Raw genomic sequence first — 14340 nt, forward strand, 5'->3', positions numbered from 1 at the left:
TTTGCAGAAGGATAGAAAAGTTTGTTGTTCCTTTTATTATTCTGTCTCTCGCTCTCCTCATCGGATGGTAATTTTTCGACCACTTGTTGAAGTTTCAAGATGAACGGGTGAACTTTTTCAGGAAAATAACATAATTAGACGTAGGAGTCTTTCCGCTTAGTGATGCCATGAATAAGGTGTAAAAAGGACTCGAATTTGTTACATAAGAGGGTTTTCATTACAATTTTCAGCTCATCTTCCATACCTTCGTCAAAACTCAATTTCGATACCTCTTTTGAAGAATCAAAACAGTCTATTTGGAGAGAAATATAAGTAAGTCATGATGCTACTTGAATTTTATAATTATTGAAGTGCACTTGGCTCAGTTGTAGAAGAAAGTTTCAAACTAAGTTTCACGGACTTTTCCTTTTTCGTCTTGTTTAACTCTATAGCACTAAGAGGTGTAAGCCTGCAATTTCTAGTGTCATTCACTTCATTTACTCTTATATTCTGGAAAGAATGATCCTGATGGGATTTGATGCCAATCCTCACGCGTTACTAACTGTATCTACTTCTACTACTGTACCACCGGGCTCCCCCATTTTTCTTCTTTTATTTAATATTGTACAAATACCCTCCTCCTCGTTTTCTGTTAGTTTGTTTAGTAGAATGTTTTAGAAACATTCTGGCAAATGATATGACAACTCATCGATACCAACCCCAACATTACATTGAAATTACACGCATCCAAACACAAGCTTTAGAACCGAATAACTTCAACCCATTTTCGTTGTTTGCTCGCACCCCATCGTTATTAACTGCACCCGTGTTTACTTAACGAAAATTGGATTCAGTTCCAGGCTGGATTTACCTCGCACAAAAATGGATTCAGCAGGAACCATCACACGACACCAGGTACACAACAGCACACAAACAGGGAAAAACGACCCTACAAAGTATCTACCTTTAATACATGTGGGGAGGGTTTTTTTGTTGCGTTTCCACGCGCAAACAACAACTGGGCTTTGTCTTCGGCGTCACTGTCGTTCATCCATCATTTTGTCAGCTTTTACCGCGCGCCATAGGTGCCAAAAGTGCTGAAGTGCTTGAAGACTGGTCTTCCCTTTATTTTGTATTACCATTGCTTAGAATCTTTCCCACTCGGTAGCTTTCGTACAACACGCAGCAGCAGAACGAACGAATCAGTACGAAGCCGTCTTTCATATTTTGAAACTCCACTTCCCTACCAGGGCCATAAGGAATCGGCAAAATGGGGCTCTGGAACGTTCCGCGAGAAGATTTTCCCAGAAGCCTCCCTGAAACCATTTTTCGTACCCTTTCCTGGCACATCCTCTTCCCTGGCCTGTGAAACGGAAGGGAAAACATTTATCAAAATAGATTTTCACCAACGCTGGGGTGTGCGTGTATGAGTTCTTTTATCGAGTTCGGAAACCAGCTTCCAGCGAAACGCGTTCGGCGCAAATCGTATCGCTTGCCTTAATGATATGCCAACACACAGCCACACAAAACCCTCCCTCACATTGCAATGTGAGCTGTTCTTTGCTGGGGAAGGTACGTTTCTGTAGGGCATTCATTTAAACATTGTTTTCCTTCACTCATAACCGAATTGTGTGCGGCAGCTTACCGTGCGCTAACCGTGGGGCTTGTTAACGAAATGGAAAATAAGCGCCCGGGTGAATGAAAAGAGCAATGCGAATTGTAATGCCAAGGGGAGCTTCTGAACGCTTAGGAGATGATGGTTGAGAAATGGTTCAGGTTCGGTTTGGAAAATCGATCTGCGAATACTCGCTCGAATTCGGTGAATTCCATTACAGCAAAAGCAAAGCAATGGAATCAATCAAATTTTTAATGGTAAAATATTTAACTCTACAGTTTAATGGATAGTTTAAAAAATTCTACCCTCTTTTTATACCTCAATCAAGAGCTTTCCATCTATAGCATCAGTAATCACCTTTCCTCATTTAATGTGTCGCTTTTTCGCTCCTTCTTTGTGCCACCTTTACATCAAACTTTGCTTCAATTTTTTCTCCCAAGATTCCCAATACTTGCCCATTTACTTATATGTTGCAAAATCCCATTTTCCACCCTTGCCAAGCGGTGAGAATTTTTTCACACATAGCTTCTCCCCTTTTTTCTCGAGCGAACGATCATTAAATTATCGGTTGATTGAATTAGACCTTGGTTACGGGGAACAAAGTTTTTTTTTGCCTTCTTACCGCTTAGCGTTCTGATTTCCTCCGTTACGATACAGATTTTACACTATGCTGCCCTGTACGGTACTTTACCACACTTTAGGGCTACAAATGGGGTTGCAGTAGAGTAAAATCGATCGATTTGCTCGTCCGATAAACCGGAAATTCTTTCACTTAAGCAGAGTTAACAGCGGATATAGCATGGGTGAGGAAATACTGTCACTGTTTGCTTGCTAAAAGTGGAAAATGTTCGAAATTTTTAACAAGAGCAAACGTTTTGGCTTGGAATTGCCTAGAGCTGGCAGTGAGCTGCTGCAAATACATAGCAACGTTCGCAGCGGCGCGTCTTGTAACGCCTGAAAGTTGTTTAGTTAGCTTGGGATGACTTATTCTGCTCACATCGTATAATGTAATGGGTACATTTTGTTAACAGAAGAAATAACAACCTGTTGACCGTAAATTCATAGTACCAGAAATTTGTTAAACGGTTAAGACCGAGAAAGGTAAAACCAATGTTTACGGAGCCGAAATTTTCTCTCTTGGCTATACAAGCAAAAATCAAATCCAGTAACGTGGCAGAGAAATAGCGGCCCCAGTTACTAACAGGAAAATGAAGTCAAGGGAGCTCGAAATGGCAGGCCAAGTCCACTTTTTTAAAGGACTTTAAGTTACTTTTTTCTTTCCATTTGAAACGGTCTGTTGTTTTTTTCATAGCTTCATCTAACATTTGAATATTTTCGAATAGAATGAAAATGAGTCTTTCGGTCATTTAACCTAATCCTTCCATATCCTTAAAAACTGAAATGCCAACCCTGATCGCCATGTTATGCTCTGAAGCCAATTTTTTTAATTATGGTCGATGCCACAATCCGTTCATCCTGCAAAGCTTTCTCATTTGCAAATTTCTCTTCATGCGTTTTTTTTTTTTGGCAAACCAAATTTCCCACTTCGCAAGGCTCCTTTTTATTAAATCATTCCCGACATTTCCGGGCACGTTTAGCTGCATCTACGAACACCATTCCCGTCGGCCTCACTTTAATGACGATCGTTCCTTATTTCCTCCTTTTTTTTTTTGCTCGTCCATTTACGAGTACCAATTGTTTCGGCTCTCGTTTCCCAACAGAAGAAATCCCAAGTATAAGGCACGACCCCCAAATCCAAGCAGGTCCATTATGGGAGAATCCGAAAGTGTCCCGGAGTGTACCATGATCATTAGTTTGTATTTTCTCACTGCCACCGTGTGGCTTTTGCGTCTCATTTGAATCTGAAACGTTCGTTAACGCGTTCGTGCGCTACTGCTACTAAATCGGGGTGTCGGACGATGAAGGCCCTAGCCTCCTCTCTGACACGCCCGGCCCGGGACGTTCTGTGTGGGTTCCGGTGCATTCTGCCAGCCGTGTGATGCGATTGTTGAATGGCAATTGGTTGTAGCCGAAAATATCCTTGCCGCCGCCCGGGTGGGAAAGTTGTTCCCGAAACGAAATTTTAATTAGCACTAATTGCCGTCATCAACAACTGGCTGTTGGTGGTCGAGCGGACGAAAGTCACTCTCGCTGGCAGAAGGTAGATATGGACTGCTGTTGGTGCAGGCGGCCAACAAAGAACAACGACATCAAGATTGCTCATTATGAAGCGAACGGGCGCGCTAAAGTCGATGCTTTCGAAGTTCGTAAATTGACAAATCTCTCGTGCGATTCGGTGGTATCTTGCTGCAACAAACTTTTCTATCACTTAATTACAGATAAATGTGGGAAAATGAAATCCCGTGGTATGAAGATATGGAGATTTGATGCCAGAAACTAGTGTACTAAAAATAAATGGTTTGGCTGGCAAATGTATTAAGTTATTGAAGCTTATCAAAAAAAATTTGTATGTTTCGTATGTTCGTCAAAAACAAAAATGTTTAAATTCATACAGAACAGCAAATAAATATTCTCATACGCCATTCGCTAACGCGTTGCTCAGAAAACATCGTAGAACGTTTGCCGAGCCAGCGCCATCTATCCGTCACATTTTGAAGCACAATCAAAACAAACATCGCCGCTTAGCCGTGACACATTGCATCGAAACAAAACACGAATAAAAATCGTCAATTTGGTTTTCTATCCATCGTTATGTGGAAAATATATTTTGCTTTCTTACTGAACTACGTTTATAAGTGACTTTTTTCTATTTCTTTTCTTTTTTTCTCAGCTCTCCGAACTGGAGCAGCGCGTTATCGAAGCCGAGGAACGAGCCGACGAGGCTGAAGACAAGGTAGGTTTATAAAGTTTATTTATGCATCTTTTAAAGTACTGAAACTTGTACAATCTTTGTATTTGATGCCAATCGATGGAGTGTGAAATTGTTGTGGAAATTTGTTCGATGGGTTGACTCTGCTCGATCGCTTTCTTAGATCTATTCCTTTCTTCAGTCACCCTACCCAAACGCACACGACATGCATTAATTCATTTGATGTGATTAAAAGCAAACAAAGCACAAAATAAACATACATAAAAGAAATCGACGAGGGTGAAAAAGTTCCGATTAGGGGATGGACAAATTTCTCAAATTTGTGTCGTATCGAATGTTTTATTAAAGGAAGGAGAAAATGGAAGTAAGATAAACATTGCACTATTGGATCCAGTAAAACTGTATTATTGTTTTAAGAAAATGTCCTTGTAATAATCCAAATACAATGAATTAGAAAATCTGTTTCCAGTATCCTGAGCTATTTTCCTTGGAGACACATTTGCTATCTTTCCTTCTTTTCCTTGCTATCCGATCCTTTTTTGTGATGGTTTTTGTCTTTGCTATTTTCCCAATTTGCCATGCAAAGCTTTCTAGCTCGCACGGGAAAGCTCCTTCCAGCAGGACAAATCAACCCTCAACGAAAAGCTCCCGCTCACTGTAAGCCCCGTACTAGCTTTTTACCGTTTCGCTGTCAAATTTGGCATCCCATCGTTGTCAACTTCAGTTCAATGTTCTGTTCCCCATTTTTCCCAACCATCACCACCAACCGCTCGAAGGACTTGGTTGGCGATGGATTTTCCGCATGCGCAAATGTGTGCACATCAACGAGCAGACATCACAAATACCAACTAGGCTGCAGAGGACGAACACATAGCCAAAAAAGTCGTAGAAAGCCTATTGTCACACACAAACACATTGAACTGTTCAAAAGGAGGAAAATCTTCCTCTTATTAGGATGAAGGAAACTGAGGTGCATAACCTTCAATTTGAAGAGAACGGTTGAATGAGCATGGGAAAAAGGATTCAATTTTTCCTGCGTTTAAGAACTTTTTCGAAATAACAATTTCCATCGATTTCCCTCAACAAACACGTGCATCTTATGGACGCGGTCACCACACAAGCATGTATTAGGAGGGGGTCCTTTTTTCATCATTCCAATCCATTCCCTTAAACCGCATGTTGACACTCGCCTTCATTTTCCACAAATCTATCACTGTGTGAGTGTAAAGCCTCACACACATACATACTCAAACCCATACACACCTCGCTCCTCTTCCATCGCTTTTCCTCCGCGCGTACACACACGTATACGCCGCCTCTAGAAACGCGCAACGACATCGACATCGAAGGAAGGAAACAACGTTTGGTTGGTTCATCGTCTCGCGTTTTTTGACGGGCGAAAATATTTTTTACACAAAACGGGTATGCGCTGGAAAGATACAATTTTCTTATCCAACGTACGCTAACGGGCTTTTCAAGCTTTGTGGGTGTGTTTTTCGAGTGCAAGCTTCGTTTTTGTAGGATAAACGAAAACAGGACGACAGACAAGTCAGCTCCGTTGCGCGTCGCGTTGGGTCATACAAAATAACACCAACAAAAAAAAAAAAGGCGTCAGTGTTAACAAAACTTGTGTGTTTGTGTTCCTGTTCAGTGCACTCTGGTTATTGGAAAAATAATTAAATCGTACTGTGCAAAGTAAAGCAGTGATATAAGAATCATTAGGGAACAAGAAAAACATTACCGTTTTGACTGGTGTAATGTGGCCAGATTTTTTTTTTAAGGGTATTGGTAGAAATGTGTGCATGCCACGAAAGGATTATTTGAGTTTTCAAGTTAATTTTTGCCTTAAAATACACTTTACTAGTTCCGATTATTAAACATGTCCTGGCAAGTGTTTTCTTATTTCCCGTCCGACGCGTGTCGGAATCCTTTCATCATCTATGTGAACAGGATTGTGTAAGTGTGTGTGTGTGTGTGTGTGTGTGTGTGTGTGTGTGTGTGTGTGTGTGTGTGTGTGTGTGTGTGATCGATTGCGCAAACAGGAGTACTCGCGTACATGGGTGCTATTCTACTTGTGCAAAACCTTGAGGAAGTAATAAAAACTCCTTTACCTTAAATCGATAACCAGCATCATTGCACGCGAGGGGCTTGTGCTTCATTTCTGACGCTTGCAAAGAAGACGGATACAGATTCGTCTGCCCTTTCAGTGCTGGGTTAGGAAAGTGTCATCCGGTTCTCGTTTGGGAAGCGTTGTTCCGTTGATGTTTTCATCTCTGCCTGTCGATTTCTTACGGCGAGAGAGCAACAGAGAGGACAGATGAAGAGAGATAACGCTTCCTAGCTCTTTCTAATGTCCTAAGACTGTATCGTTTCACGTTGTAAAGCATTAAATGTTGACGGTGTAGAAGAGAATTTAAAATACAAAATCAAAACCACTAAGTGGTGGAAAAATGTATAAAAATAATAAACACAAAAAACAAAATAAAACTGTAAAAATTGTGCTTGAATAATGAGACAGTTTGAATGCTTCTTTTTTGTACAATTTGTTGTTTTACTTTAGACTTTCAAGAAGATAAATGTTCAAACCATCTAAATCCAATTTTCCTAAAATTTAGTGCTTAGTGTTCGCTAGTGCAAGAGTTGTTTTAATACGTAGTGTACTACCATCAACGCGCCTCACCATCTCCCGCAAACGTCTCGTCGCAGCAGCAGCAGTCAACAACTGCTTAGCACAACAGCACCAACACCAACATAACAAAATGTCGCAGGATCTATGAGATAAGGTAAACGAATCACGGGAACCCTGTATTATACAAAAGGATATGAAGCTCCCAACGGCTGGGAAGAGAGAACCATTGTGTGTGCCAAACGAGAGGTCACTTGAGAGCTTACAGAATAGGCCTACACGTTTTGTTGATTCTTGGGGTGTGTGGTGTGCCTTTTAGCAAGGTTAGCCACCCCAACGCCGTATCAGTGTAGCCGCGCAGATTAGCACGCTCTCTTGCCGCTGTCTTGCAGCCTTGACCTACATAGTAATTATCCGATACGTTCCTGTCGGTTTATGACAAGCAGCAGAAGTGCGCGCCCTGGGTGGAATGTGGTAAGGGAGGGCGGCAATACGATTACGAGTTTGATGTAAACAAAAAAGTCCCATACCGAGATCGATTTCTCGTTGCGTTACATAATATGCACTAACTGAGAAAAGCTCACCTGCAACCTATCGATTTCGCGAGCCGTAAGAAATAGTTCCAATTACTGCATGGAGTTTGGAGAAGAAAGGCAAAGAAATTAAAGCCTTTTTCTCACCTGACTATTCTGACATCCTTTCAATACTGTTCTGTTTTCTTCTACTCTCTTCCAAGCTAAGTGTGATCACTTTTGCTCGACAGCAAATTGTCTGTAGGAAGAAGAAATTGTGAAACGAAGGAACTTCCAGCTTTTTACCTTTCCACGGAATGTGTCCTCGGTATTGCTCGTCGAAGGCAAAAGTTTTGTCTTTCCCATTTTATTTTGTTTTTTTGCTCCTTCTCAAGTGCATTTTTCCCAATCCTTTGACGAAGTTTATTGCCACTGGGCAAATCGAACGGAATGTCTACACATTTCCAGCATGCTCACCAAGCTGGCTGCTGCTGCTGGTGCGCATTTATTGAACTTCCCCCCACCGTACCTTTACCCGGTGGTAGAAGCGAGTTTTTAGAGCTCACATTCGGCGAAATTCAATTTTGTCGCAGGCAGAAATGATAGGACCTCGGTGAAAGAACCAACTTTTCCCTTGCTTTTTGTTCCCTTGGTTATGCTCCTCTTTCTGTCACACTAGTGCGCTTAAGTTAAATCGTTAAAGGTGCTTATTTTCGTTTTAACGTTCAAAGTGTGTGCTTTTGGCTCGACTTTTGAAACAAATCGACCAAATGTTCCGATGTCATTGACAAACTAATGATCGTTCTTTCGCGGTGTTTCATCCCTTGCCAAGTGGGGATGTAGTGTGTGTAAAACATGTTGGGTGAAAATTGTTCGAAGTAAAAAGTTTTTCCTCTTTTGCGATTCTAAATCAATTTTGCAATGTATCATTTGTACATGTTTTACATATTAAATATCATTCAAGTTTGGATGAAAACTTGAAAGTTCCACCTTACAGATGTTAGATCAATAAAGTGCGATTTTGCGACAAAACCATACTAATCTCATCGAGTTCAATCTTCTCTCAAGCCAGTAAATAGTAAACGAAAAACAATGTCAAAATAGTTGGGCCCAAAAGAACCATCAAGCAACGTTCTGTAAGCTGATTTGTTTTCGCCAAACATTGGCTCCATTTATCTTCCTTCTTCACCAGCTACCAGCATAACAATCGTAGCTGGAAACAACACTTTCGTTGGGCAAAATAACAAGTTTATCAGTAACCTGCCGTGCGCCCATATGCTGAAGGCATTCAATTTTGGCTGCCCCATCGTTTAAATGGCCAGACACACTCCTACCTCGTACGGCACGCACCGTCCTTTCCGAGGAAAGTACGTAGGAAACAAACATAGAACATGCTGGCGTAACTGGCGAGACACTTGAAAATCTCCCAAATCCTAGACAGCAACTACTCACTTGAAACGGTTGTGCAGACGGGTCAGGCCTCGCCAAACCCTCCCACGGTGTCGGCGCTGGCGACGCAAATGTTGGCCGACAGCCAGACTGGCCACTTTGGCGACGTAAACGACCGGCATGCTGGATGGAAGACATTGGTAGATATGATATGAGTTCACCCTTTTTTTGGGTGAATTTGGCAGAAGTACTTCACACGTATCTTCCAAGTTGTTCCCGATCCCGAATCTTACAGCCGTGCACAACCACAACAAAATGTTGTATGCATTATCATCATCCTCATCATTATTTTGTTCCATTATACTTTTCTAGGGCTTAGAGTTACTACGGCACCCTATATCCTTAGGTAAACTTGTTTTAAATTGCCATTTTAAAATATATCAAATAGCTATAAGAGTTAACAAGATCGAAAAGGATCAATTGCAACGTCCTGTCAACCAACAGACATCAAAGTGATAATACTTGTGCAATCACTATTGACATGCCTCCCCCTTATTTACTATGATATCCAACAGTAGCTCTTCTTTTAATTAAACGTTTTTTACCCGCCTAGAGACAAAAAAATCAATCTCAGCTCCGATCGATAATTAAAACCATTTTCCTGTTCCTCTTATGTTGTGCCCAATTTTAAGGGAAAAATATTTTCATCACAATTTCCACTTTAAACCATTTGCAACTTTGCTGTCAGAGAAAATTTTCATCCACGTCATTCACAACACCCGCGCCTGACAGAAGTTGGAAATAAATTAATTTCCCCACCCACCTGCTCCTGCTTGCCGTCCACTCAATATGGGGACCAATCACACCAGAAATGGCACACATCTCGGTTAGTAAAATGATTTGCGATTGCGAAAATGGTTTCACATCTCTATTGCAACGTCATTGCACATCCCGCGATAGCGCAACACTCGATCGAGATGAATCGTTGGAAAAACCCACCCATTTTCGCGCCTTCATCAGTCGCCGGGCGAGAAGCGTGACCAAACAAAAACACGAACTGAAACTGCCCGTCCACTAACCAACCGATGGGGTGACAGTTTTCCACCAATTTCGCCTGCTAGACGCTGAAGCGTATAGAGCGTAGAACTGGATCAAATTATTGTGAGTCTTTGCTAATGAAAATTCACCCGCAACATCAAGTATCGCGTGTAGAGCGTATAGTCTTGGCCATAAGACGAAGCTGTAGCCTACCCTCAAGAGCACGCCGCCTATCCGAAGGCACGATGGGCGGGAATGGTAAGTGGGAAAAGAAAATACACCACGACACCGTCACCGTGTGTACCCTCGGTTTTTTCAATGATTTTATTTATAAATCTCTCCCAGACGTAAGTCCCAAAACGCGACGCCCCGATTTTGATACCCGGAGACCTTCAGAGTGGAGTGTATACCGTCCGTCCGCTTTTCGTTCAATCCGAATGGTGTATGCCGAACGGTGTGTGTGTGTTTTTGTTTTGTTAAATTGGTGGCGTGATTTGAAGTGGAGATTTACCATGCTCTAGCTTCCCTTTATGTTGCTGTTTCGGGCTTGGACACAGGGTGCGTCTTCTTGACGTCTTCTAAGCCACATCCATAACGGGGATGCTAACCACCGCACACGAGAAACTGCCATCGTATGGCACTGGTTTGTCTGGAAATTCGTCACATCTCACACCCAATTTGTTGTGGTGCTCGTTTCGTGAAGCATTTACATCGCCGTGCATTCGGTTGCTGTTGTTTTTATTGCCGCCCGCTCAGCCAACAGGCAGCGTGTTTGCATACTCGGTGGGTTTCTGGTTGCGATGATTAACTAGCAAAAGCACAAGAACGTACCACGGAAAATGAAAACGATTAAATATCAGTGAAAAATCAACAATACAAACCTGCAGAGCGTGCACACGAAGCGAAATAAAAGCCAGCGAATAACACATATTTCACGAAACGTCAAACACACCGACAAACACTGCTGTTGTTTTGGTGGGTTTTGGTACGTTTTCCATACGAATCGCGATAGCTGGTTCAGCTATGTTTGAGTCAGATTCTTCGGGGTAGTGGGTTTTATTTTAAATGAAACAACGATTGGTCATTAACGATGTCAGCTAGTTCATGGGCATGATAAAATGGGAGTAATTTTTTATAATGGCAAAATTTAATCTGCCCAACAAACATGCAAGCGAAACATGATATGTACTTTGTTCAAATGCTCGACAGTTTGAATCGATGAACTCAATTTACAACTACGACTGTGCACTAGCATCGTGTGAACGAGACGAATAAAATGTCGGCAATAAAACGGGCAGACGGCAACTACGAATACACCGAAACCGAAAGGAAACACACGGAAGAAAAAGAGTTTAGCAGATGTAGTTATAACAGTTTTTGATGCTTTCTTAATTAACTGGACGAAGGCTAAACTGAACGGGACGAAAAATAATATTCAAACACTATTTTGCTGATTGCAAATTGCATACCTTCTGGCACTTTGTTACAATTTTCCCATCACTCATTCTAAAGTATTTAAACTACACGTTAACACCAACATCATCATCATCATGTTGGCCTGCTCTTTTAAAGAGCACGTCCCCGTGACATGGCCCGGTCAACAAAAGATCTCCAGGAAACTCGATCCCTGACTGCAGCTTCCCATCCATGTAAGCACCCGATCTCCGACAGGTCTCCCTTCACCTGATCCAGCCAACGAACTTGCTGTGCTCCCCGACGTCTCGTGCCGAACTGGGGGTCGCTGACGAATACCTTCTTGGCGGGGCATAAGTACCGCATCCTCATAACATGCCCCAGCCATCGTATCCTGCCGGTCTTTGCTACCGTCAGGATGTCCGGTTCTCCGTATAGCTCGTGGTTCATCCTTCTCCTCCACACTCCATGCTCGAACACACCGCCAAAGATGGTCCGGAGGATCCGACGCTCATACACGCCAAGATCGTTTGTATCCTGCGCTGCGATGGTCCAAGACTCGTGGCCATATAGGACCACCGGGCGGATCAGTGTGCGATATATCTCACATTTTGTGCGGTCTCGAAGTCTTCTGGATCTCAACAGACGGTGAAGGCAGTATTAGGCACGATTCCCCTGCATAATTCGTCTCCGGATTTCGCTGCTGACATCATTATCCGAAGTTACGACAGTTCCTAGATAGCAGAACTCCTCTACCATTTCGAGGTTATCGCCGTCGACTAACACGTTGCTTCGCACTCGGACTCTTTCACGATCAGAGCCTCCGGCATGCAGATATTTCGTCTTCGTCGCATTGATCATCAATCCAATTCTTGCTGCTTCACATTTCAGTCGGATGTACGCCTCACACATCTTCGCTGTCGTCTTATATATCTTTGATAATGTGTCATCAGCGAAGCCAAGAAATTGATGAGACCGGTAGAGAATCGTGTCACGGATATCGTTGTCCAGCCCCGCGCTTGGTATGACACCTTCCAAGGCTATATTGAACAGTAGATAGGAGAGTTCGTCTCCTTGCCTCAGATTCCTGTGAGATTCGGACGATTCCGACAACATGTTCGATACTCTCACTCTGCACTGCACCCCGTTCATGGTGGCCTTTAACAGCCGGATCAGTTTTGCAGGAAAGTGGTGAAGCTGCATTATGTTCCATAGCTCATTTCGATCTATGGTGTCGTAGGCCGCCTTGAAGTCGATAAAGAGGTGGTGCGTGTGGGAGCGCCACACGCTTCCACACTCTTCGGCACTTCTTAAGGATCTGCCGAAGAGTGAAGATTTGGTCGGTGGTGGATTTGCCTCCAACAAACCCAGCTTGGTAGCTGCCGACGAAATTTGTAGCAAGGGGGGCAAGTTTGCAGAACAAGATTACACCAACATTTTACTCTAACTTTCCTTGTTTTTTTTTTTTGTGTGCAATTACTTCTTTTATTTCTTCGACATTAATATTTCTCCTTTATATATCAAACTCATTACCTACCGTTCGATTATTTTTATTTTAGTATTACGGCTACCTGTCGTTCGGTTGTTATTTACAACATTAATACACACTTCAACTCAGACCACTTCGGTACGTTCCTCCCTCTTAGAAAACCAATTCCATTTTCCACTATCAAAGCAAAGCAAAACGCTTTCGCCAATCAGCACACTGTCACAAAATGTCACAAATTTGCCAGTGCAGACAGACAGTGATCGCCCCCTGTCTTTTTCTATCTGCTACAAAATGGTACCATTAAATCGGAACCATGGTCAGGAACACCCAATCGGACAATCGGCGTACTCGAAGACATAAAATCCGTCCTTTCCATTTCCGCACGATTTACCTTAATTGAATCGTTTCTTACCGTGGCGACTATTACACAAAGAACAGTAGTATCTTATCTTCACATCTTTTAAAAATAGCGTCCCTTCTCTCTGTTCCTTAGCTGAGTTTTACACGTCACCTTGGTAAAGCTGTCAGTAAAATGTTTTATTTTTTGCCACCACTTTGCCACCCCCTGTGCGTCTATCGATCACTCGAAGTCTCGAAAAGTGTGGGACAAAATTGCGCACATCAACCATGAGAGAAAAAGTTCGTCCATCCATCTAAGCGCAAGGGAAACGAAACATTTCTTGTATCCTATTTATACGCGATAAAATCCAACTTTTCCATTCCAGCGACCATCCACCGCCACAATGGTCCAATGGTGCAATGCATCTTCATCGTTTTGGGAAGCCCCCCCACTCCCCGTTTTGCAGACGCAAAACGAAATGCAGTGTAATCCACCTTTAAGTTATCTTTCACCTCCCAATCTGGGGTGGCTGCTGATGCTGCTGCTGCTGTGTGTCATGAGCCGTGGTCCGCTTTGTTCCGGTGCAGTCTTGGCAAGCAGCTCTCGAATGTTGCATCAACGTTGCGTCCATGTCCATGTTGCTCTATCGTTTTGATCCTATCCCATTAAAATGATGGCAAACAGTAGCCGTTTCGGATCCGTTTTTTCCCGTACCCCCGTACAATTTCCTGGTCTTGATGGCGATTGTTGGAAGAAGATATAAAACACAAAAATTGTGCTGCAGCAGCAGCAACAAAAAAAAAAACTTAAAAATACATAAAGTAATATCTTTAGTCGGCTAGTTTGGAGATCCTTGCAGCTCCTATCCTGAAGTTCAACCGGATGACGGTAAAACGGACAGGATTAACGAGTGCGCAGTTCGTTGTAAAGGTTTGACGGATGCAAACTTTATCTTGCTCGGACCGTTCTCTAGGGGCGGACGCAATGTTTCGCTATTGTCATGCTTGGAGGGATAAACGTTTGTAGAAATTTTACTAAAAAAAATTTTGTGGCAAAATTCATTACTAAAATAAGTATACTATCGACTGCTAAACACTTCACTTCAATCT

The 14340-nt window shown here is 42.5% G+C and overlaps 1 protein-coding gene across 7 annotated transcripts in view; it reads left to right on the top strand.

Annotated features, from left to right (window-relative positions):
- Window positions 1-14340, top strand: part of LOC126556653 (uncharacterized protein CG43867) — a 135088-nt gene that overhangs the window by 96648 nt on the left and 24100 nt on the right. For all 7 annotated transcript variants that reach the window (XM_050212047.1, XM_050212048.1, XM_050212051.1 and 4 more), the window contains one exon: window positions 4386-4448. In XM_050212047.1, the coding sequence (XP_050068004.1) occupies window positions 4386-4448 (63 nt within the window). The remainder of the gene's footprint in view (window positions 1-4385; window positions 4449-14340) is intronic.

This window comes from Anopheles maculipalpis, chromosome 2RL, assembly GCF_943734695.1.
Source record: "Anopheles maculipalpis chromosome 2RL, idAnoMacuDA_375_x, whole genome shotgun sequence".
NCBI lineage: Eukaryota > Metazoa > Arthropoda > Insecta > Diptera > Culicidae > Anopheles > Anopheles maculipalpis.